This window comes from Saccostrea echinata, unplaced genomic scaffold (assembly GCF_033153115.1).
Source record: "Saccostrea echinata isolate AGI-Se365-2 ecotype Australia unplaced genomic scaffold, CSIRO_AGI_Sech_v1 ptg000054l, whole genome shotgun sequence".
NCBI lineage: Eukaryota > Metazoa > Mollusca > Bivalvia > Ostreida > Ostreidae > Saccostrea > Saccostrea echinata.
In genome coordinates, this window is record NW_026889803.1 from 58084759 (window position 1) to 58106658 (window position 21900).

At 35.5% G+C, this 21900-nt stretch overlaps 1 protein-coding gene across 6 annotated transcripts in view; it reads left to right on the plus strand.

Moving 5' to 3' along the window:
* LOC133206060 (rootletin-like) overlaps positions 1–21681 on the plus strand; it is a 71822-nt gene extending 50141 nt beyond the window's left edge. For 5 of the 6 annotated variants that reach the window (XM_061341976.1, XM_061341977.1, XM_061341979.1 and 2 more), the window contains 29 exons: positions 1054–1157; positions 3070–3235; positions 3394–3606; positions 3897–4018; positions 4193–4750; positions 4896–5147; positions 5420–5547; positions 5775–5938; positions 6266–6389; positions 6991–7097; positions 7351–7501; positions 7666–7836; positions 8029–8198; positions 8446–8625; positions 8981–9177; positions 9357–9532; positions 9700–9885; positions 10070–10314; positions 10657–11089; positions 11269–11495; positions 11609–11729; positions 15205–15368; positions 16019–16198; positions 17113–17393; positions 17529–17658; positions 17894–18094; positions 18340–18509; positions 19658–19799; positions 20020–21681. In XM_061341976.1, coding sequence (XP_061197960.1) covers positions 1054–1157; positions 3070–3235; positions 3394–3606; positions 3897–4018; positions 4193–4750; positions 4896–5147; positions 5420–5547; positions 5775–5938; positions 6266–6389; positions 6991–7097; positions 7351–7501; positions 7666–7836; positions 8029–8198; positions 8446–8625; positions 8981–9177; positions 9357–9532; positions 9700–9885; positions 10070–10314; positions 10657–11089; positions 11269–11495; positions 11609–11729; positions 15205–15368; positions 16019–16198; positions 17113–17393; positions 17529–17658; positions 17894–18094; positions 18340–18509; positions 19658–19799; positions 20020–20367 — 5811 coding nt within the window. In that variant the 3' untranslated portion in view covers positions 20368–21681. Of the gene's footprint in view, positions 1–62; positions 117–1053; positions 1158–3069; positions 3236–3393; positions 3607–3896; positions 4019–4192; positions 4751–4895; positions 5148–5419; positions 5548–5774; positions 5939–6265; positions 6390–6990; positions 7098–7350; positions 7502–7665; positions 7837–8028; positions 8199–8445; positions 8626–8980; positions 9178–9356; positions 9533–9699; positions 9886–10069; positions 10315–10656; positions 11090–11268; positions 11496–11608; positions 11730–15204; positions 15369–16018; positions 16199–17112; positions 17394–17528; positions 17659–17893; positions 18095–18339; positions 18510–19657; positions 19800–20019 lie in introns of all 6 variants that reach the window. The other variant, XM_061341978.1, reaches the window with a different exon arrangement.
* Positions 21682–21900: the final 219 nt, after the last annotated feature.

A 21900-nucleotide genomic window follows, 5' to 3' on the forward strand; every position in this document is an offset into this window, starting at 1 on the left:
TGTTGGTAGCTTGTACTTCACATGACTATTCTGCAGCAGCATCGTCTTGTTTCATTTCATAGGTACTACAATACAAGCGTAAATGTTCAGATCTTGAGGGTCAAATAGAAAATAAAGTGAGTATAACTTCCCCTTGCGATCCTTTACGCCTTCAGACAACCTAATACAAAGTTAAATATCTAATCATAAATGGTGTGATTGGCTAGACTTACAAAACTAAAACCATCATTCTAGATTAATTCATGTCATTTCAGTTAACTGGGATTTTTGTTAAAAGAAAATTAAATGGAAATTCAATAAATTAAAAAATTTATGGTTAGTTAAATCTAAATTTTCTTTAAAATCAAAATGGAAATGAGACTTCCATCAAGACTTAATGAATATGAATATTGCAATTAATTTGGGAAATTAAGACAATTAAGAAAAACAGATCTTGTTTGAAATCCCCTCTCCTTTTCGGTGATGGTTTAGGTGGGTAGGGACAATATTTTTACTGCACAGCTTTTGCCTCTCTTCAGTCTTTTCCTTATCATTATATTTGACTATCACCTGTGTGTGACCTTCACTTCTGTCACCATCTTATATCAGTCACCTTTCTGCCTTACTTTTGCACCCTCTTTTATTTTTACCTTTGAACTTTTCCTTTCAATATTAATTCTATCCAAAGAGGTAAGATAAAAATGCTGCATTTTGCTGTGAAATTGTGAACTTTCATGAGTTGAAATTTTACTCCCTGCATCAACACAATCACTAGTAAAATTTTATGAGATTGTAGAGTGATGAAGAATGTAAAATATTTTATTCATGCAGTTAAATGATTTTTTTTTTTTAATTTTCCAGACTTGTATTTGTTTTATGATATTTAATAATGAGTGCTCATAATAATATTTAATATACATGTAATTTGGGCAGTAAAATTGAAAATTTATCTGTTATGATTTTTGATCGGAGCTACTTTATGATCAACATTAAATATGAATTTAAATTATTTCTTTCTAAACAATCTCTCTCATTTATCTATGTGGGGTAACTCCTGTTTTTTCTATCCTGTAGCTCCAATCCACAGAGGAATCATTCAAGAAAAGTCTGGAAGCTTCCGAGAGCCGCAACATGGACTTAGAGTCCACACTAATAAAGCTCGAGGAAGAGCAGCAAAGGTAACAAATCTAAGTAGCTTATCTTGTAAATAACCTTGAAAGGCCCCAGAATAGTTCACCTTGTAAGACCTCAGAATAGCTCACCTTGTAAAGCCTTGGAAAAGCTATCCTTGTAAGGCCCCAGAATAGCTTACCTTGAAGGGCCCCAGAATAGCTCATCTTGTAAGGCCGCAGAATAGCTCACCTTGTAAGGCCCTGGAATAGCGATCCTTGTAATTAACCTGTAACTCAATCTTTGAGCCATGAAAGCCCATTCTAAAAAGGAATTTGTATAGTTCATTATAAAAGAGGAAAGGATCCAAAGTAGTCTACCTCAAATTTTAATGGGCATGTATAGCCAACCATATAAGGTACCCATATTTAATCCTTAAGTCCACCTTGTAAAGGATTTGGACCTCACTTTGAAATGGACATTTTTACCCCACCATGAAAGGAACCCATATCTTGGGGGGAAGTCTAAAATTTCCTTAAGAATAGCAAAGATCATTTTACACAGAATTTATTATTAAGATGAGGCAGGCATTATTAACCACAACATAAAAATCTACCAGATAAAAGATTACTAAGAAAACTTTTCTTATATAAAATTTTTAAGGTTTTACCTATGTGTAGAGAAAAAATTTCCAAAAAAAGGGGGAATTAAAAAGAAAGTGAATACTTCTTATAAAAGTCATTTTGTTTTATAACTTAATACTTTTATAAATTAAGAACTTTTTCAGAAACGTTACTGTATACATTAAGTATTGACTTAACCCCCTTTTTTTTCTTTTTTTAATTCAAATTTATCTGACCTATAAATCATGATGCCAATAAAATTTACAATATTCAATAAGGCATTTGATCCATTTGTTTCATGTACTTGTCTTTAAATTTCAATTGAATTTTAAATAAAGGGTGTTGTCAGATCAGTGTTTGCTGAATCAGTTCTTGTAGATTACAGTTACAGATCACCAAGTTAAACGTGTTAGCTGCTGCCAAACAATTTAAAGGTTTAAAAGTCATGGAATCTAATACACTGACATTCTTTATTCTATTAAAAAAAATGCTTCAGTATTTGTGTGTTATTTTCTGGCACATAGGCACAAGATAAAAAGCAATTTTGTATTAATAATAGAAACAATTACTAGGGGCCTGCAGGGAAGGCTGAGATATCGCCAAGTAATTTACAGTGGAATGCAAGGACCACGGTTGGGTCATTACTTATTGAAAACAGCTACTTCAAAAGTCATGAAATCTTCTAAACTCTCTTAAAATGATTCTACTCACTTGCCTATATTTTGAAATAATTCTGTTTTCAATGGCCATACATATTTTATGTAGGTAGGTTTGACCAGCATTTATGGCTTCATGCTTTGCTAAGCATACAATAATTATACTTTTGTTTTACATCTTTCGAATGACTTTCACTTTATGTGGGTCTCTACAGTTTAAAAACTTTAGCAGATAGCCATTATTCTTTTTATTCACCTACGTTCAAATCTCTTGTGCATTATTGATGTTGCTTGAGGCAGGCGAACCCTTTTTTGGGGTGAATTATTTTTGCTGAGGCATCAGATGATATCTAAATGGATTGATTGAAATTATCAGTGCACCCTTTTCTGCTCCAAAGAACACAAGGCATGATTAGGAATATAATTTTAAAATATTAATGGTAGATAATATTCACTTATTAAACTAAAGATTAAAAAGAAACAAATTTTTAGAGCATGAAGAGTTATGTATTTTTCCAGAAACCAGATGAGACAGTAAAGATGTAGTTCCTATAAAAATGATATTCCCACAAAAAAATAAATAAATAAAATGCAGAAAGAAAAGATTTACTATGCTAAGGGTGTACATGTACATGTTTACTTTTAATTGACCACAAAAACTTACTTGTATGTATTTACCAGTATTGATTGTTGTATTCCAGGAGTGCCAGTTTGGCCCATGTGAATGCTATGCTGAGGGAGCAGCTGGACCAGGCAACCGCTGCTAATCAGTCCTTGACCTCTGACATCCACAAGCTGACCCAGGATTGGCAGGCTGCCAGGGAGGAGCTGGACCTCAAAGAGAGGGAATGGCGTGAAGAGGAACAGGTTAGTGTTAACATGGCAACAAGGTCATAAATGGATTTGGGGTTTTTTTGTTTGTTTTTTTTTTTTAGTATTTCTTTGAAAAAGAATTTGCAGATAAAACAAAAATTATCCATGCATTTTTTAGTCAGAAATATATACTATGTTTCTTTTTTTTTCAGTCCTTCAATGAATACTTCAGTGCAGAACATGGTCGACTTCTGGCTCTGTGGAGACAAGTCGTGGCCTTCCGTCGAGCATTTGGAGATCTCAAGACGGCAACGGAGCGTGATTTGTCCCACGTTAGGAATGATGTGACCCGTGCCTCCAGAAGTATGCACTCTGCCTGTCTGAATCTGGCTGCCAACCAAAGAAACACGGACACTCAGTCCCAGGTAAGAATCAAACCTCAAAATATATTTTCCTTATCTGCTCCTTTTTTATCGGGAGCCACATACACATAAAAGGTTGATGAAAGTAGATTAATTGATGGACATTTTGCTTAATTTGAACATTCATTTAGAATACAAGTAAATAGAGTTGATTTATTTCTTACTGTAGTGAGTAGTTATTGTCAGCTATATTTGTACATACATATTTTTGTCTTTAAAAAAATAAGAGATCTAAAAAAAATTTACTAATGTGGAAACATGGTCATTCAAAGATAATAAAAATCTTCTTAAAGGTGTCCTTGGACCGCGAGCGATCAGACAGAGCAGCCTTAGAGAACCAGCTGAGAGAGAAGAGCCGTGAAATCGCCGAACTTCAATCTCGATATGATGCTCATAGCTATGAACTGAATGCCAAGTAAGTCTTCAGTATAGACCACTTAAATGGGAGAAATATTACAAATCTAAAAACATATTTCATTTTTTATAGATAGCTAATTAAGAAAATAGTCTGAATCATCTTTCTGGATATCCCATCATGTTCAAAGTTGCAAAGTATGTAATGTACAAGAATGATTGTTCTAATTTTCAGGGTTAATGAGCTGACTATGATGAATGAAAAGCTGAAGATACAGCTTGAGGAGAGAGAGAAGTCGACGCAGTCCCTGCAGAGACAGATTAACAATCTGGAGACCAGACTCGGCGAGAGAACCAGCTATGACCTGCCAGAAACTGACACAGCCAGGCAAATCCGTACTGATAATGAGGCTCTTCATGAGGCTCTCCGTAACATCGCAGAAGCTGTCATTAATGATGCTGAGGACTATGAAGATGAGGAGGGTCGTAGGTCAATTTCCCCATCTAGGGCCAGGTCTGTCTCTCCATCAGCCAGGGCTCGATCTCCGTTGCTGAGGGACCGTTCCAAGTCACCGATGGCCAGAGCTAGATCCCCAGCAATGGCTGATGCTACCTTCTCTGCTGTCCAGGCAGCTCTAAACAAACGACAGCTTCAGTTATCTGAGGCCCGTGCTAAACTAAAGGCCAGCCAGGACCACAATGCAGCAGTCAGGAAGCAGATGGATGACCTTGACAATGAGCGTCGTCGTCTCGAGTTACAGGTTCTCCAACTGAAGGAGGATGTGGATATTCTGTAAGTGACCTGACACATTTACAATGTAGCAACCAACCAAATAAAGGAGGGAAGCCAAAATTATATTTTCTACAAAACAATCTTTATTTTTTATATGCTACAAGAAACTTCTGTAGTTCACAATGTATATTATTGTTTTCTACAGGAGAAGGGAAAGAGAGGATACATCTCGAGATCGTGACAGGGTGAAGAATGCTCTGAGTCTGACCGGCAGTGAGAAATCTCAGCTGGAGAAGATCAGGAATGAGCTGAATGAGCAGATTGAGATTATGCAGCATGAGAATGAGAAGCTTCAGGCCGCCAACACCGACCTCCAGAGACAGAGAGACCAGTTAGAGGACGAGAAAGAGGATATTACAAAAGACAAGGAGAGACAGATCAAGGAAAATGACAGATGGTAAGATAGAGGATGACTAAAGTAAGGGCATTTATAGGGCATTTGTTTTGAAAAAAAAATTTAAGAGTTGCTTTTCAGAAAGTTATAATGTACATTTGTTATGTGGGCATAATAAATGAAATTTTTTGTCATAGTGCTTTACACATAATTTTCACCAACTTAGTAATATAGCAAAGCATATTGCTACTGTAATAAAATAAAGTAGAGAGCAGATTTTTCAGTTGCCCACATAGAGTGACAAGTAACTCCTATATGATGTGTCTGTCTTTTAGTCACCGAGTGATTGACCAGCTGGAGCACAAGAATAGCACCATTAAGGAGGAGCTGGTCTCCACGAAGGAGGCTCTTAATAGAGCTCTCCTGGATAAGGAGGTTCTGGAACAACAGAAGGCTGAAGTCAGTAAGTATAGACACATATGACTGGAGAAATGAATGGTTATTGTATTTTGAAAGATCTTTTTAAAATGTATCGATACTTACTGTGATGTGCTTTAGATCAATATTTTTAATTATGCACAATATTGAACAAGATAATATTCAAAAAAGGTAATGTTCAAAATTCATTGATTTCTTTTTATAATAGTTTTGATTTTAGTGATGATTATATTTTAATCTGCCTCTGCTTAGGTGATGCTCTTTCTAAGGCTGAGCTTCAGAAGGCTGAGCTGGAGCTTGAGATAAACAAAGCTAAGACCGAAGAGGCAACACTGAAAGATGCCCTGCTGAAGATGCAGGCAATGAATGAAGGCTTGGGTCAGGACAAGGTCGAACTCAACAAGATTATCATGCAGGTAAGTTACTTGTAAAAGTAGTTTAAATAAATTGTTTATCATTGAGTGTATTTTTTGAGCAAAGCAAAAAGGTTTATGAAAGGGAAATAAAAAGTTGTAATAAAAGAGGGCATGAATATGCATGAGCTGTGATTGAACTGATAAGGATTTTATTGCCTACCTTCATAAAAATGAAAAATATTATTGAGTTAAGGCTTAGTTTGGAATTTTAAAAATGAGGATGAATCGGAAAAGCTCACTGTATGATGTCTTCCAGTCTGTTGGGAAAGAAGGATTGTTTTGAATGTTAGCTTATCCAAACTCTTCTACAATGTGCCTGATTTGTAGATGGAAGCAGAGAAGGCGAATCTGACAGGAGAGAAACAGGCTCTGGAGATGGAGAAGACAGGCATCAAAGAGGAGCTGGTACGAGTCGAGCAGGAGAAGATGGACCTTGACACAGAAAAGATGGGTATGGCAGATTCTAAAACATTTATATGGAGAGCTGCTGTCATGAAGCTTATCTCACATTAAGTGTTAGATGTGCGTGTAATAATTGTAAACTGAGCTATCGTGATAAGCACAGTTCTGCATAAATATATAATGATCAAGTAATACCGGATCATGCAAAGCCAATGAGTTCAAGAGATAGTGTTATCTTATAGCCATATTTAAAAGTTCATTTAATCCCATGAGGGATAGGAAATGGATGACAGGGGATTGATTGTCTTCAGTATCCCATATCACGTGTTATATTTACATGTTAGCTCGCTATGTTGTTTCTGTCTTTATGTGTTACTTATAATTACACTCTGAAAAGTTAAGTGCAGTGATTTAAATACATTTGTAGGTTGACAACACCTTTCCTTTTTATGTCTGTATATCTGTAGGACTGAATTAAACTCTGTCCATTTATAGGTCTGAACTAGACTACTTATCTGTAGGTCTGAACCGGACTCTGTTTATCCCGAAGACTGAACCAAACTCTGTTCATCTTAAGGTCTGAACCAGGTCAGAACATCTGAATCAAACTCTTTATTTGAAGGACTAAATCAAGTTCTCTTTATCTGTAGGTCTGAACCAGACTCTGGAGTTGAGTGAGATGACTCGTCAACAGTTGGAGGAGGAGATCCAGGCTCTCAACAGAGAGAAGGGTGACATCCAGGAACAACTCTCCTCTGTAAGGAAATCAAAATAAACACAAATACAATAATATAATCACACACACAAAACATTCAATATAGTAAAAAAGGTGTTGTAATAATCTTTTAAAATGACAAGTAAGGGCTATATTGTTTAATAAATTTTTACATCATTCACAAATGTGTTTTCAAAGAAAGATAGATTATATCCAAAGACAACTCTTCTACTTATAAGTAGATAATTTAAATTTTGTGTAAAGAAAGTAAATTATTTTAAAAATTGTTGTGTAGGTATCTAGACAGAAGCAGGCTTTGGCAGAGGAGTTGTTACAGGCTCGGCGTGAAGTAGAAAGACAGACTCAGAATTACGTCAAAGTGGCAAAGGAGAAGGAGATCTTGACTCAGGACAAGGGAGAACTTATTGTCCAGGTTACTGCCACAGGTAAGAGAGAGAAGTCATTCACTAGAAAGACACTAAAAAGAAAATTAAACTGAAAAGGACATAACTGAGTAAAAGAATACAGTACTTTCAGTAAAATTTGTAGAGTTTGTCCATTCAAAATAATTAGTGACTGAAGAGCAAGTTTCTGATACTCTTGGTTACAGAGCGTGAGAATCGCCAACAGAGTGAGGTTATCTCATCCCTCCGCAGTGACAAGGACAGTCTGGAGAGCGCCCTTTATGAATCTCAGCAGTCTGAACAACAATTAACAGTGAGAAAGGAACAACTAGAGGGAGAGAACCAGGAACTGATCCTTAGAAAAGAGAATCTGCAGAGTAAGCTCCCCCTATTTAGAAAAAATGTGATTTAAGAAAATCTACAGATTAGATTCTCGTTAATAGATTTTTCATTCTTGAGGCAATAAATCTACAGAGTAAGCTCCCTTACTTTTGTAATTTTAAAGTCATTATGAGAAAATTTCAGAAGTCTTCAGATGTTTATTAGATTCTGATCTTTAACCACCACAGGTGAGATCAATCGTCTGATTAAGGAGAAAGAGGCTGATCTGGAGAAGTTTGAGCACATTAAGGAGGACCTTCAGAGACGATTGGCTCAGCTCGAGCGTGAAATGCAGCTGGCACTCACACAGGAGAAACAGGCCCATGAGGATGATGTTGAGAGGCTGGTCAAGGAAAGGGTAAGATATGATCTTACACATGTATATGAACAGGTGGAACATGTTCTTGAAAAATTCCTATATATCAAAGAATTTTCTAATTAGATACAGCAAAATAATTAATTTGGTATTACAAGATTTGAAGGAAATGCAGAGAATTTTGTTATATTCAGTTAAAATAACATGCACTTTGCGAACACTGAGATATTCTGAATAGACAGTGTTATTACATTAAATTATTAAATCACATGGTATTTTTATGAAATAGGAGCAGCAGCGCCATGAGTTTGAGACTGAGAGAGATGAGATGGTCCACCAGAATGCCATGGAGAAAGAGGAAATGTTGAATCGATTTGACCGTGAGCGGGAGGACCTTCAGAATGAACTGGCCAACCTCCAGAGAGAGAGGGACAACCAGCTATTGATGGCTGAGAATGATAAACAACAGGTAATTTAAAGCAGGGACTTTAGAGAATTCACTTATGCAGGTGAAAGTTTTTAAAAGTTAAGTTTTGACTGCATAAAACTGACACCTTTATAATTTTATCATTTGCACAAAAATAATGATTTGTATTTAGTTTGTATACATGAGTTAAATATTTGAAATTGAGTAACTTTTGCTGTTTAATGTATTTTGGAAAGGTTTTATGTTTAAATTCACTATCTTAAGTGTTTTATTGCTATTATAAAATTTTAAAGATAACACATACAGGTACATTTACTAGTATTCCATAAATAGATGACACTTTCAGTCCTGTAAGTATGACAGTCTCTATATGCAGTGCTTCTGATTTGTTTTCTAGACTATGTCTCTCCTTGAACAAGAGAAGAGCACTCTAGCTGAGAAGAACAATAACCTGACAATGGAGCTGGCTAATGCTAATGTCGAGTATGAGCGACTGAAGCGTGAGTACCACGCTCGCCAGGAGCAGGACAGGAACAACATGAATGGACTCAACCAGGAACTCAGAAACCTCAGAGGACAATTTGAGGACACATGGTAAGTTTGACTGAATTATTTTTGATATATAAAGCATAATTTGTTATTTTGCATTCTTTTTCGAAAAAAAAAAATAAGCAATGAAATTTGGAAATGGTACCGATCTGAGTTCTAGAAGTTACGGTACTTGAAATAAACTTTTGTATGGAACAAGCTAATGCGTTACCATTTCACCACAGCATGAACCATGAGAAGGAGGTTAAGGATCTGACCAATCAAATCAGAGATCTGGAGAGACAGAGGGAGGCTGCCCTGAGAGAGGTTGCTGATCTCAAGACTCAACTCAAACTCGTGGAGGAAGCTCGAGATAATGTTCGCAGAGATCTGATTGACTCCAACAGGAAAGTCAGGGAAGGTCAGTATATAACATAGAAAAAGTATGTTCTTGGTTATGAAATTATCTGACTTAAAATAGAATTTTATTGAATGGTGATCCCACTACATTGAAATTATATTTCAAAGTTTAGATCTTAATCATGTTTTGTTTAACATTTTCATTCATGTACCATTGTTTTATTTTAGGTGAGGAGATGATGGAGCTGATGAGGAAGGATATGGTGGAGCTGAAGAGAAACCTGAATGATGAAGTCAGAGAGAAGGAACTGTTCTCCAAGACTAATGAGGAGCTGAGGGCCACTATTAAAAAGAATGAGACAGACAAGATCGAGCTCAACAGGGACCTGTGTGATCACAGACAAAGATGCAGCAGTAAGTATACAGATTCAAGGGAACAGCAGGATAGATTTTCTTTTCCATCTGTTTACTTGTTTTTTTTTTTTAAATCAATTAAAAATCATGAGTGGGGAAAAAAACTTGGTTTGAATTATAAAGAGTTTGGTTTTGGGGATGGACTACTTGAATCTGGATGATGTTTAACAAATTTTCTTTCCAGTCCTTGAAGAGCAGAAGGCTAATGTTCAGAAAGAGGCTGGTGACCTGAGAGCTAGTCTCCGAGAGGTTGAGAAAGCCCGTCTTGAGGCCAGGCGTGAACTGCAGGACCTCAGACGCCAGGTTAAGATGCTGGACAGTGAGCGATCTAAACTTGGTAAAGAAGTGGTGGATCTACAGGCACGTGTTGCAAAGGATGAAGAGAAAGAGGAGGAAGGCAGGAGACATGCCTTTGATCTCAAACAGAAGGTAGTCATTCTTTATCTTGAAGTCTTTGAAAATGTTGATACATTGTATCTTCCAAATACCCTTTTTCAAGGCAAAAAGAAGAGACTCAAACTTTTTAAAATAAGATTAAAATGCTTTTTTTCTCTTATTAGGAGGAGAAAGTGGTAAACTATTAAGAATGTTATAACTTTGTTTCCCAATTTGAGATTTTGATTATGTTATGAATTTCAGGAGTTTTACTTTGTGTGTATTGTTTATGACATGTTACTGGGGTTTTTTTAAAATAACTTTCAATGTATTTCGTCAAATACAACATTTTAGTAAAGACTACCACTTTCAATGAACTTTAACTGCATTGAATAGGTTGTTGAGACAGAGGCTAGTCGTGAAGCTGTACGAAAAGAACTTGCTAACCTTCAGCGTAAGATGGGTGAATTGATTGATGAATCCAGACTGAAGGAAAAAGACTACCAGATGGCCCTTGAAGACAGTCGCCGTCTCGAGAGGAAACTGGAGGACCAGCGCCGCAACCTGGAAATCAATCTTGAGAACACCAGTGCTGAGGCTGCTGAACTCAAACTGAGACTCAGTGGATCAGAGGGAAGAGTTAATGCCCTTGAGGCCCAGCTTGCTAGAATAGAGGGCGCTAAACAGGATGTTGAGTTTAAACTTAGCAGCATTGTGTCCAGCCTTAGGAGAACCATTGGATTCAGCCAGGAAATGCCCAGGGCCAGAAGTCCAGTGAGATCCCGTAGTAAGAGTCCTAGAAGATCCAGACCCAACTCCCCATCTAAGGGTATAGACTTAGTCTGCAAATTTTTACATTAGGATTAAAATGAGAAAAGCTGTTGACACAATTTGTCTATTGAAAAATCTAATGGTTCTGAATTATAAGTTAGTACTTGTACTTTTGATTTCCTTTGAAATTTACTAAAACTTGAGGCTTTATAATAAACTGTTGAAATTATTCTGTAGGATTTGACAATACTTATGCCACCACCACTGAGGGTCGTGGAAGCCCCATACCAAGGACTGGTTCCCCTGAGAGATCTGGCAGCCCTGTCCGTACTTCCTCTCGTGGAGTATCCCCTGTCAGGTTCGACAGAGGTGGAGAAATGAATGCCTTGGATGTAGACCCAGAGGCAGTCAGAATGGCCCTTAGAGATTTCGTACAACAACTTGCTGGAGCCGAGAGAGAAAGGGTGAGACAAATTTCTTAAAAATGATGCACTTCATGTGTTTGACAATTTACACAAAATCTTTAAGCAGAATATTTTTGGGAACTAATTGGTGCAATTTTGGTTTCTGATTGTAGGATGATGCACTTGCCAATGTACGTAGCATGGCTGTCCAGCTGAAGGAATTAGAAGAGGAGAAGGAGAGAACAGAAAGAAGACACCAGATCTTACAGAAGTCTCTAGGAGATGTAGAGGAAGGTAAGGGGACGTTATTATATCCTAAATAAATTATATATCACATGATAGTATTTTCTAGAGTTTGCACTTGCCCTTAATTTCAGAATATGAAATAAATGTTCATGTACACTCAGACATTTTATTACCAGCATTTGTCAATATTTTGCAATGAATGTAAACATTCTGTGTGTATGACAAAAGATTTTATGCCCCCTAAATCTTTTTATAAAAAGTAATAAATAGAAAATAAAATGGAAAGCATAGGTCTTTTTCTAGGAGTAACAACAACTCGTAATTCATGGTGTAGTATGCAACCTGTGCAAAAATATTTACTCCTAACACTTGTTTTACATCTACATTGTACCTGTACAGTTTATGCCCTGATCAAAAAGACATAATGCAAATTTATGTTGTATTTTGTTGTTGTTTTTTAATAACAAAATATGACTTATATGTGACATCATTGTCAAAATATAAACATATGATGTTGCTTTTATTTATGTGGATAAAATTTGCATATCAAAAAATCAGATTTTTGAAATACCTTGGAATATTAGAGTCAGTACCATTGGTTTACTGATTAGTCAGATAAAATAGATGAATTAAAGCAAATCTATAATTACCACAAAGTGTTGATCTTGAATGACATCAGTCAATCAGATAAGGAATTTAATTGCAGCAAATAATTTACCACAAAGTGTGAACTTGTATAAAGGTTAATGTTTAAAGCCATAATATCCTGCTAAAATTAATTAGTTTTTGGTAAACCTCATGTTGTATATACTGGTTAGAATGATTTTTGGTTCAAAGATTTTATTATTTTTCAATGAGTGCTTATGCAGAGCTGGCATGAGTGATATATTGTGTTCATTGACTGTTATTTGATATCAGAAAGTTGGCAATAACACACATTTGAATTGTTTCTTGGGGCATTAACATGTTTGGTCAGCTCTTAATAAAACTCATTCAGAAATCATTGGCTGATTTTAATGGTGTATAGCTATCATCAAAATCCTCTTACACAAAATGAAATTGATTTATCAAGATTAAATTGAATCCCATAGATTGTGGGATGTCGATTAAAGTGTGGAGGAGGTCAGCTTTATGTTTCTTTGGGTATTCATTTTTTCATAGATAATGCTGGATAGTGTAACAAGATAGACAAGCATTGATTATGTGTAGGTCATTGAGAACAGCAATGTAGAGACTAGTACAATCACTTTCATCATTCTGAGTTTGTCAGTCAAGTTACCCAGAAATTTTATTCACAGTCAGCTGTTTACCTTTTTGGAACTATATGTTAATAAGTTTTCTGCCAACCAATGCATGGAAATTCATAGAAAAAAAAAGAAGAAAAACTTATTTGGAAAAAAAATCTTCAAAAGAATTTCACAGTTAACTTTCCTGAACATATCTATTTTGCTTTAAATATATTTATTCACAGTATAAACTTATTCAAAATATTCTGATTCAAGTTTGATACTTTGATATGCAGAAACATTAAATAAAATCTAATGATTAATTTCAGTGGCTTATATTGATTTCAAGGTAAATAAATGTTAAGACACAGATTGGTTTGTTAAAATTTGCTTCATGATGTAATATTTCAAATCATACATTCATTTCTCAAATTTAAAGATTTGAAATGTTAACTCAGCAAATTGTTTTCAAATACTTGAACAAAACAGTGCTTGAATGTTATTTGATCAGGGTTCAAACTTTGGTAGAGTTAGTAAAAACACATTGAACAAAAATGTCCATTTACTCATTTATTATGTAGACCATTGTGGACATTGTATATTCTCCATTGTGTGGTACTGATCCCACGATAAACTATTGACACATTGCATTAGTTGTATATTAGTAGGTATAGAAATTCCCGCTCTATGTCAGAAAACTGCACGCATGTTGAAGCATGTCCTATGATCTAAAAATCAATAATGCCTATTTCTCCTTGTCTAAGGACCATAAAAGTTTAAAGGGAAATGCAGGTTATTGTTTTTCATGGCATAGATTTTAAGGAGAAATGGATGTTCGGTAAAGAGGACACCTCCCTTTAGGGGGGATGTAGGAGAAATGGACATTTTACATACAGATTTTTTGGGCAGCAATCATTGAATGAGAGTGTAGAGAGGAGGAAAGAAATTTATCTCAGGGATTTTTGTGATATTTTTTTTTTGTGATTGACGTTAATTTCCTGTCCCCATCATGGCATACAGAATTTATATGATGAACTATACTCCTCCAGAGAAGTTCCAAAATGTCACGGCAAAAGTGCCACTCAGCAAACCTCTTCCGTCTGTGCAATATTACGACATTTTCGGTATGTAGACCTAGTTATCAGTACAGTTGTATTTGTTTTGGCAAGCAAGACAGAAATAAAACTGATAATAGAAACATTATATCTCTATATTGATAAGAAATTCTATATCTAAAACATTTCTAAGAATTTTAAAATTCATCAATTAGGCAACATTTTGCAGATTGTAAAATAAAAATGTTGGCCAATACTTGAACTGTAAAAATTAAGAGATTACAAGGTTACTGATTGAAAGGAATTCTAGTCAGTTTTCTTGAATGGAATGCTCTCTAATCCCTTTTTACTGTTGGAAACTTTGTATTATTCATAATAGTGCTGAATAAGCTAATGCAAACTTTTGTTATTCTGCCAAATATTAAGTATTTCTGACAGAAATTATACTTCTATATTGACTTGAATGGAGATCAATTTTCACACCAAAATATAAAGATTATTACAGCTCTGGCCTTACAATTTGAATTTGTTTTCAAACATTTGTAACAACTTTGTTGTAAAAATAATTGTTTTTATCCATTTAAAGACCTAGTGGTTGTAAAAATAATTTTTGAAATTCCCATGGCCAATTTATGCAGAATGAATATGGTTTAAACCCCCAGGTGACAATTGAAGGTGTATAGGTGTATTGGAGATTGTGATCCAATTCTGCATTCCTTGTCTAAATTGTAGCTAATTATCAAGATATCCAAGAGTGCTGGGTCAATAGAAGGGGTCTAAAGGTTGAAATTCAATTAAGCTGAAACCCTGGGTACCCTGTATTTACAAGAAAAAGGGGGATAGTTCTTGTGTGTACATGACTTTTTGGAGACTTGTAGATAAGCCAAGTTGAAGATAAAATTGCTTAAGGATTCTCGCACGTTTATTTACTTATGATAGCTAGTTTTCTAACTGCATGAACAATATATCTTATCGAAAATTATTACCTATTGATATCTTATCAAAAATTATTTCCTATTGAATAAAAGATGACTAGTTTAAAAAGGGAAAAATCTTAATAGCTCCCAACTCCAGAAATGGATTTACTTTTGTTAAATATAAAAACTGATCCAAAAATAATGAAATCCTGCAATGTCATACATACAGATGCTTACTCGTTACTTTGTTCACATATTTCAAAACATTTCTAAACCATTTTAAGATTGATCAATGAAATACTTTGATGATTTTGGTGTTTCACAGACAAGAGAGGAATTGACAGTCGCCTCGCCAGTGCCCAGACTGCACTGATGTTACAGGAAGAAACCATCCGCAGAAATGAAAGGGAACGTAAAGTCATGGCGGACAAGATCAATAGCCTGGAGAGAAGTCTGGCGGCAGCAGATACGGAGAAGAGACAACAGGAGGTGAGCTGTCACCCACAGGAAGATCAAAGATCCATTAAAAAATCACAGCAATGCACTTATATGCTGGAAGCATTCGGTGTGACCTACTTAATATCAATATTTTTGTAATGCATCTTTACACATATCTGAATATGTTGCCAAATTCTGAAAAATTTCTTTTAAAAAAAAAGAAAAACAAACACATGTCATTATCAATATGTTTACTGCTCTTAGACTTTAAAAAAATGTAAAACCAATTAATCAGCATTGCATGCTTTTGTATTATCCTATGAAAAAAAAACTGGAAAACTGATAACATATATATGCATGGTCATGAATGATTTTGAACCCTGATTTCATCAAAGACAATGTAATCAACACTATCATCAATTATTGATAGTAATTGTTTTCCTCACACACACTCGAGTTTCTCGTTGTAACCTTAAATTACTGTAAAGGATCAATACTTTCAGTCAATACTACATACTACTGTACATTTTGTAAAAGATAGTACCAAAGCTCACAACTGTAAACAAATATGAATGCTTTATTATACAGTAGGTATACAGTGCATTTGTAAGAATCCTTTGTCGAAAATTTGAATATAAAGATCCATTGTATTTGTAGTTGTAAATATATTTATAAGTAAATATGCCTTTTTACATTAACAGGAGAAGATTAACAAGCTGCGAGCTAATGAGGCTAGACTGGAGGAAGATAAGAAGGCCCTGAGACTGGCCCTGGAAGATGCCGATAACCGCTGTACCAAATTAGAACTCGGAAAACGATCTCTGGAGGGTGACCTTCAGAGATTCAAACTGGTGATGAATGACAAGGACACTGAAAACCAGGTAAGAGGGGTGGATGTAAGTTTTATATTAAGATTGTGTGGTGTCTTTCATCAGTGATGTGGATTAGTCCTTCTTTCCTTAATGATGTAGATGTCCTTTGAGTGAGAAAGTCAAATCTTTTTCAATGCATGAACTTGCCACAGTTGGCATACATTATAATTCTCAATATCAATTCCTCCAAGTCTGCTCCTTGTACATGCTGACTTTTCTTTTGTGATTTCTGTTTATTAAGTCTCTCTTTTATATGGTTCCTTTGAATAATTGATTAGAAGGCAGGTGAGAGATAGCTCATCTTAGACAGGCTTAATGTATTATTGAAACCTAGGGCAAAGCCACATTCCCTCAACATATTGGTTTTTGTTCATTTTAACCCTTTGGTGCTTGATTGTTGGAATGGTGCATTGGTGAATTTATCTGGTGTTTTAAAATGTATACTCCTGATAAACCTCCTAATGGAAAAAGAATGAGGAGGGCAAATATCAACTCTGCACAGTATGATAGAGGTCCATACACAAGAGAAGAGATTTTTAACTGTCAGAATGACTTGTCTAAGAGACCAGTGCCTGATATCATGCTAAGACATTTGGAACAGGACAGGTTTAGGATGGTTTTTGTTGCAGAGGACTCTGAACTCAATACCAGTGGTGCTGAAATGAAACATTTTAAGGTTTAAGTTTTGATGAATTATATTCTTGACAAATGAAGCTGTGTGTACATGTACCAGCCTTGTGTTGTTTGAATTCATGGAGGAAAGTTGAGATATCTTAGAGTTCTAGCTCTGACTGTTTTAACTAATTTATGGCAAAGTGTTGATCACAGAAAAATGATAGGAAAATATTGTTCAAAATATGTTTACCTCATTTTGAAGGTTATTTTTTATGGAGTAGAAATGACATTTTTTGTACTCTTAACAGGTGCTCCAGGATCGCATTGAGAACCTGAACAAACAGATCCAGAATCTGGAATCTAAGTCCCAGTCTCTACAGCTGACCATTGATAGACTGACCGCCAGCCTCCAGAAGACCGAGGAGGAGGAATCTAACCAGAAGGACCGTGTCCAGTCCCTCAATCTGACCCTGTCAGACAACCAGGCCATCATTAACGAGCTCCAGGAAAGAATTAGTCAGCTCCAGAAAGGACTCACCAGCAGTGAGCATGACCGCCGAGTCCTTCAGGAGAGACTTGATTCCACCAGGTACAGAAATCTAAGTATCCAGACTTGTTTTAATACTAAAAGTGTCAGAGAACAGATTTTGTAGCAATGATACATATCTGTTTATAAAGTTTGACAAATCCAGAAATAATGTATTCATATCATCTATGATTGTAGACAAGCTTTGAATGAAGCAAAGAAACAGAACCACAATCTACTGGAGCGTGTCCAGGGACTCCAAAATGAAGTGGCTGATAACGATGTTCGTAGAGCGGAACTGGAGGGACAACTTCGTCAATCACACACAGTCAGTAGTCTGAAAAATGTCATCTGATGGAATGCAAAGATATTATTTAATAGAATTATACAGAACCTATATATGTGTATAAATATTGAATCAAGAAGAATCATGTTCTGTAGACTAGTTGTGAAGTTTCTTTCCAATTATGATTTTTCTGCATGTGTGATGCATTACAGAATAATCAATTTTAATAGATCAAGGTAATATTTGATTTCTAATGAAAATGTTTTATGTTTTCCAGTTGTTGGTGCAAAGACAAGAACGAGAACAGGACTTGAATCAGAACATCCAGAAAATCAGTAATGAGAAGCAACTGCTGCACGAAAGAGTGCAGGAACTCTCCCGATTAATGGCCAATCTCGAGACAGAGAAATCTGAGATGGAGCGTTCATCTGCCAGACTCGAGAAAGACAAGTCTGCCTTGAAGAAGACATTGGACAAGGTATGTAAAAATGAAATTATCCAACAGTCTCAAATAAATACTAACTAAAGGTAGATAGACAAGCAATGGAGTGTGTTATCGGTATACATGTATGTACCTCAAGATACAGGATAAGCATTTACCTGTCTGTTTTCATACAATAATGTACATTTACCACAATCTGTATATGTGATATGAAGCCATTTTTTTTTTCTTTATTCATAACCTGATAAATTCTTATCTAGGTTTTTTTAATTTTATCATAGGTTGAAAGAGAAAAGCTTCGCACAGAGGAGCTTGCCAGCAAATCTGTGTTGGAGAAAGGAAGTCTTGACCGCACACTGACCAGATTGGAGGAGGACAATACTGACCTCCAGAAACAGGTCCAGCAACTGCAGGCCCAGCTGGCCGAGGCAGAGCAGCAGCATGCTCAGAGGTAGGGGGACACAGCACACACAGATATGATACAGATTTATAGGATGGGGTTTTGAGATTGTGTCGTGTTGAATATTGTTATTGAACTGCACAAAGAAAACACATAATAATATCTATATACACTCAAGAACAGCCAAATTCCCAAATTTTGGAAAAAGTATTTCTGACTCAGGCAGTTTTGATTTTTTTTTTTAAATTGAGTTGGAAAAGGATAAACCTTTTTTTTCCCTGGACATTTATTTTTCAAAAAAATAGTCTGTGTTTAACATTATTTCCATAGCTTCAGTACAATGCAGACAGAACATATTTGGAGGTGTGGGTATATACAATGTTGTAAACTCCTCACATTTTGGAATGCAGAATATGTCACAGAAAACCCATCCTGATTTAATAAACACACAAATAGTCAAGTACTCACTGTATTCTTTTATTCAGTTTGAGCAGAACTTTCGTAAACAATTTATGGAGCAACCACCGTGCAAGTGTTGGACAAATGCAAGTTAAAAACCTTTTTATAGCAAACATTTTGCTGAAATTACAAGAGCTTTGAACTGGTTGCTAAGTTAGAAATTTTTGTAAAATGTCTCTGGCTTTGGGGAATGTGGAATAAGGCTCTGATTTGGTTCTGCTGGGAGAGATAATAGCGATAGATTCTGCTACTCAAAGTATATCTTTTTAAGACACATGGACTCTAGGTTTGAGGTGCTCCTGTCCTCACATAGTGAATGGTGTGTCAGGGACGTTGTCAAGTATGTCTGACGCATGAATCATTTTATTTTATTACTTCAGACTTATTTTAAAAGTTTTTTCTCTTTTTTTGACTTTTATGCATGCTGTTAGTAAGAATTTTTTTTAAGTTGATGGTTTATTGTTTGTAAATATTTAAATTTCTGAATCTCAGAATCTTACTGCTAAATTTGTCTTCAAACCTTATAATATTTAGATCCTAAAACCTACTGCCAAAATCAATTAAGCAGTAAATTTCTTCGTCTGTTAAAGGCTTTGAAAAACTACTGATTAACGAAAATTTTGTTTGAGCATGAAATACTTGTAAGCATTTAAGCTATCAAGTGGTTAGCTTGATTGATATATATGTAGGTTTGTGTCTTTAAGTGGAACAAGTTATTTCATGGTTTGAACTCTTTCCAGGTTGATTGATCTGACCACCAGACACAGAGCTGAGACTGAGATGGAGACAGAGAGACTGAGATCAGCTCAGATTCAAGCTGAGAGAATGCTTGAAACTCGTGAGCGTGCTCACAGAGCCAAGGTCAAGGGACTCGAAGAGACGGTACATAAATAACTAGCAAATATTGTTTTCCTTTCATTTTGCAGTCACAGTTTTAAACTTTTACTTTAATTGCATGATAATCAATTGATGTATCAAGTTTTTAAATTTGCTCATATAATAGATGTTCAGTACCGGTAATTTTTAAATGTGCCTATAGCACAAAACAGAAGTCTTGCTGTAAATGATGTGGTTTCTGAATTCGTATTTGTTGTTATTTCAGGTTGCCACACTGAAAGATCAGCTTGCCACAGAGATGAGGAAAAGGCAGCAGTACATCTCCAGGAGTGCCCGTGTAGGAGATGAAATCCGGGACACTCGTGGCATCCTTGACAGTTCTCTGACCAATGTCACACGTGACCAGTCCTTGGACCCCCTGCTGCTGGAAACAGAAACCAGGAAGTTAGATGATTCCATGAACTTCGAACGCAGTTATCCGACCCAGTCAGCTCCCAGAAGACGGTTGAGTCCGGGGCGGGATTTCAGCAGAAGATACGGCGGGCTGACTTCCACTCCCACTGTCCGTCGTAGTATGAGTCCACTGTCTCTCCGAAAGAAACTCCAGAAATAGCTGCCTTTTAATCATTTATATAGAAAAAAATTATATTTATTTTTGCTACATCTTGCTTAAAATCTATGCAAGAATGGGTTTTTACATGTGGGAAAGAAAGTGGTTTTGATGACTATAAGTTAGTGTGAATCTTTCATTCCATTTGAGAAAAAGACACATTCCAGCATTTAACAGCATATTATTGAGAGCTATGGCAGCGGTCATGTGACAGAAATAAAATCAAATGATTAGCTAGATTTATATTTAGGTTTTATATATTTTGTTGTCACTTTTAACCAGTAGTAATGATGCTTCACTTAAATAATCATAGCATCTGAGTGTCATTGTGAAAATTGGAAAGGGAAAACGTTTGAAATGGAAATTAAGAGTTTAATTTTTTTTATGTTGTGTGTCTTTAGGAATATATATATCCATCAGTATTATGTTATATTGTAGGTTCTATCTGTTTGTTAATTAATCATGAAGTCAATGCTGTGATATAATTACCAATTTCATTTTTATGGATTGGCTATTTTTATTATGAAATCCGTCCATTGAAGAAATGCTGATAAAAGCATGGATCTGTTTCGTGAAGGTGCTGGCCCGGGAAGTTTGGATTAATTTGTCTAAAATTTGTTAAATCTATGGAAAATTTTCGCCAATCAGTGATCCAAGTGATTCGGTTTGAGAATATTATTTTGGAAGAAAGTGATCCCTGCTTTTTGTATCGGCTATATGGAACTAGAAATCCACTTAAAGAACTGAGGCCTCTTGTTTCTAAGAGCAAAGAGATGCTGTATTTAGTTGTATTATTTATTTGATGTTACATGTAGATGTCTAGTTAATGATATTACAATATTGTAATAGATATTTGGCTTTGTTCCCAGCACAGAAAGTTACTATGGTAACAATGGAATAATCACTGGAAAAGTAATTCTACTTTAACATCTATTGTTTTGTATTTGTTGTGATTTATTATATGATTTTTTTTTATCTTGATTCAAGAGATTGAAATCAATTAATTTTAAATTGCGTATTTCTGTGATAAATTGAGGAAGTTTCCTTTTTTATGTTTACACAAATTAAGGCAATGAACGGATTGTGATGGGCTCCAGAACGAGTCAGAGTTTAAACTTAGTCACTTCATTTCGTCCAGTCTTTTTTTTTTATTTCTTTTTAGAATCTTTTTTATCTCTTTGCAGCAAAGTTTGCTTTTGTTTTTGATGTTGATTTTTTGCTATCTCTTTTATCATTGTGTTTTGTACAGCTATTATCTTCACTTTTAATCTTTATTTCTTCACAGCAGAGCAATGAATAAAGTGTGCATACATTTAACAGGCTTCTGTTATAGAAATTTAAAGAAAAGGGAGCTATCTTAAGAGTTTCTGGCTCAGTGGTTTTAGAAAAGATGTACATGTATGTGGTTGCACCCCATTTTAAAGTTACCCATCCTTGGAAGGGGCTTAATAATAAAATTGAACAAACTGAACACCATGATATGAGGAATTTTCCGAGATAACTTTGAGGATAATCAGTTGGCAAAGATGTCAGCAT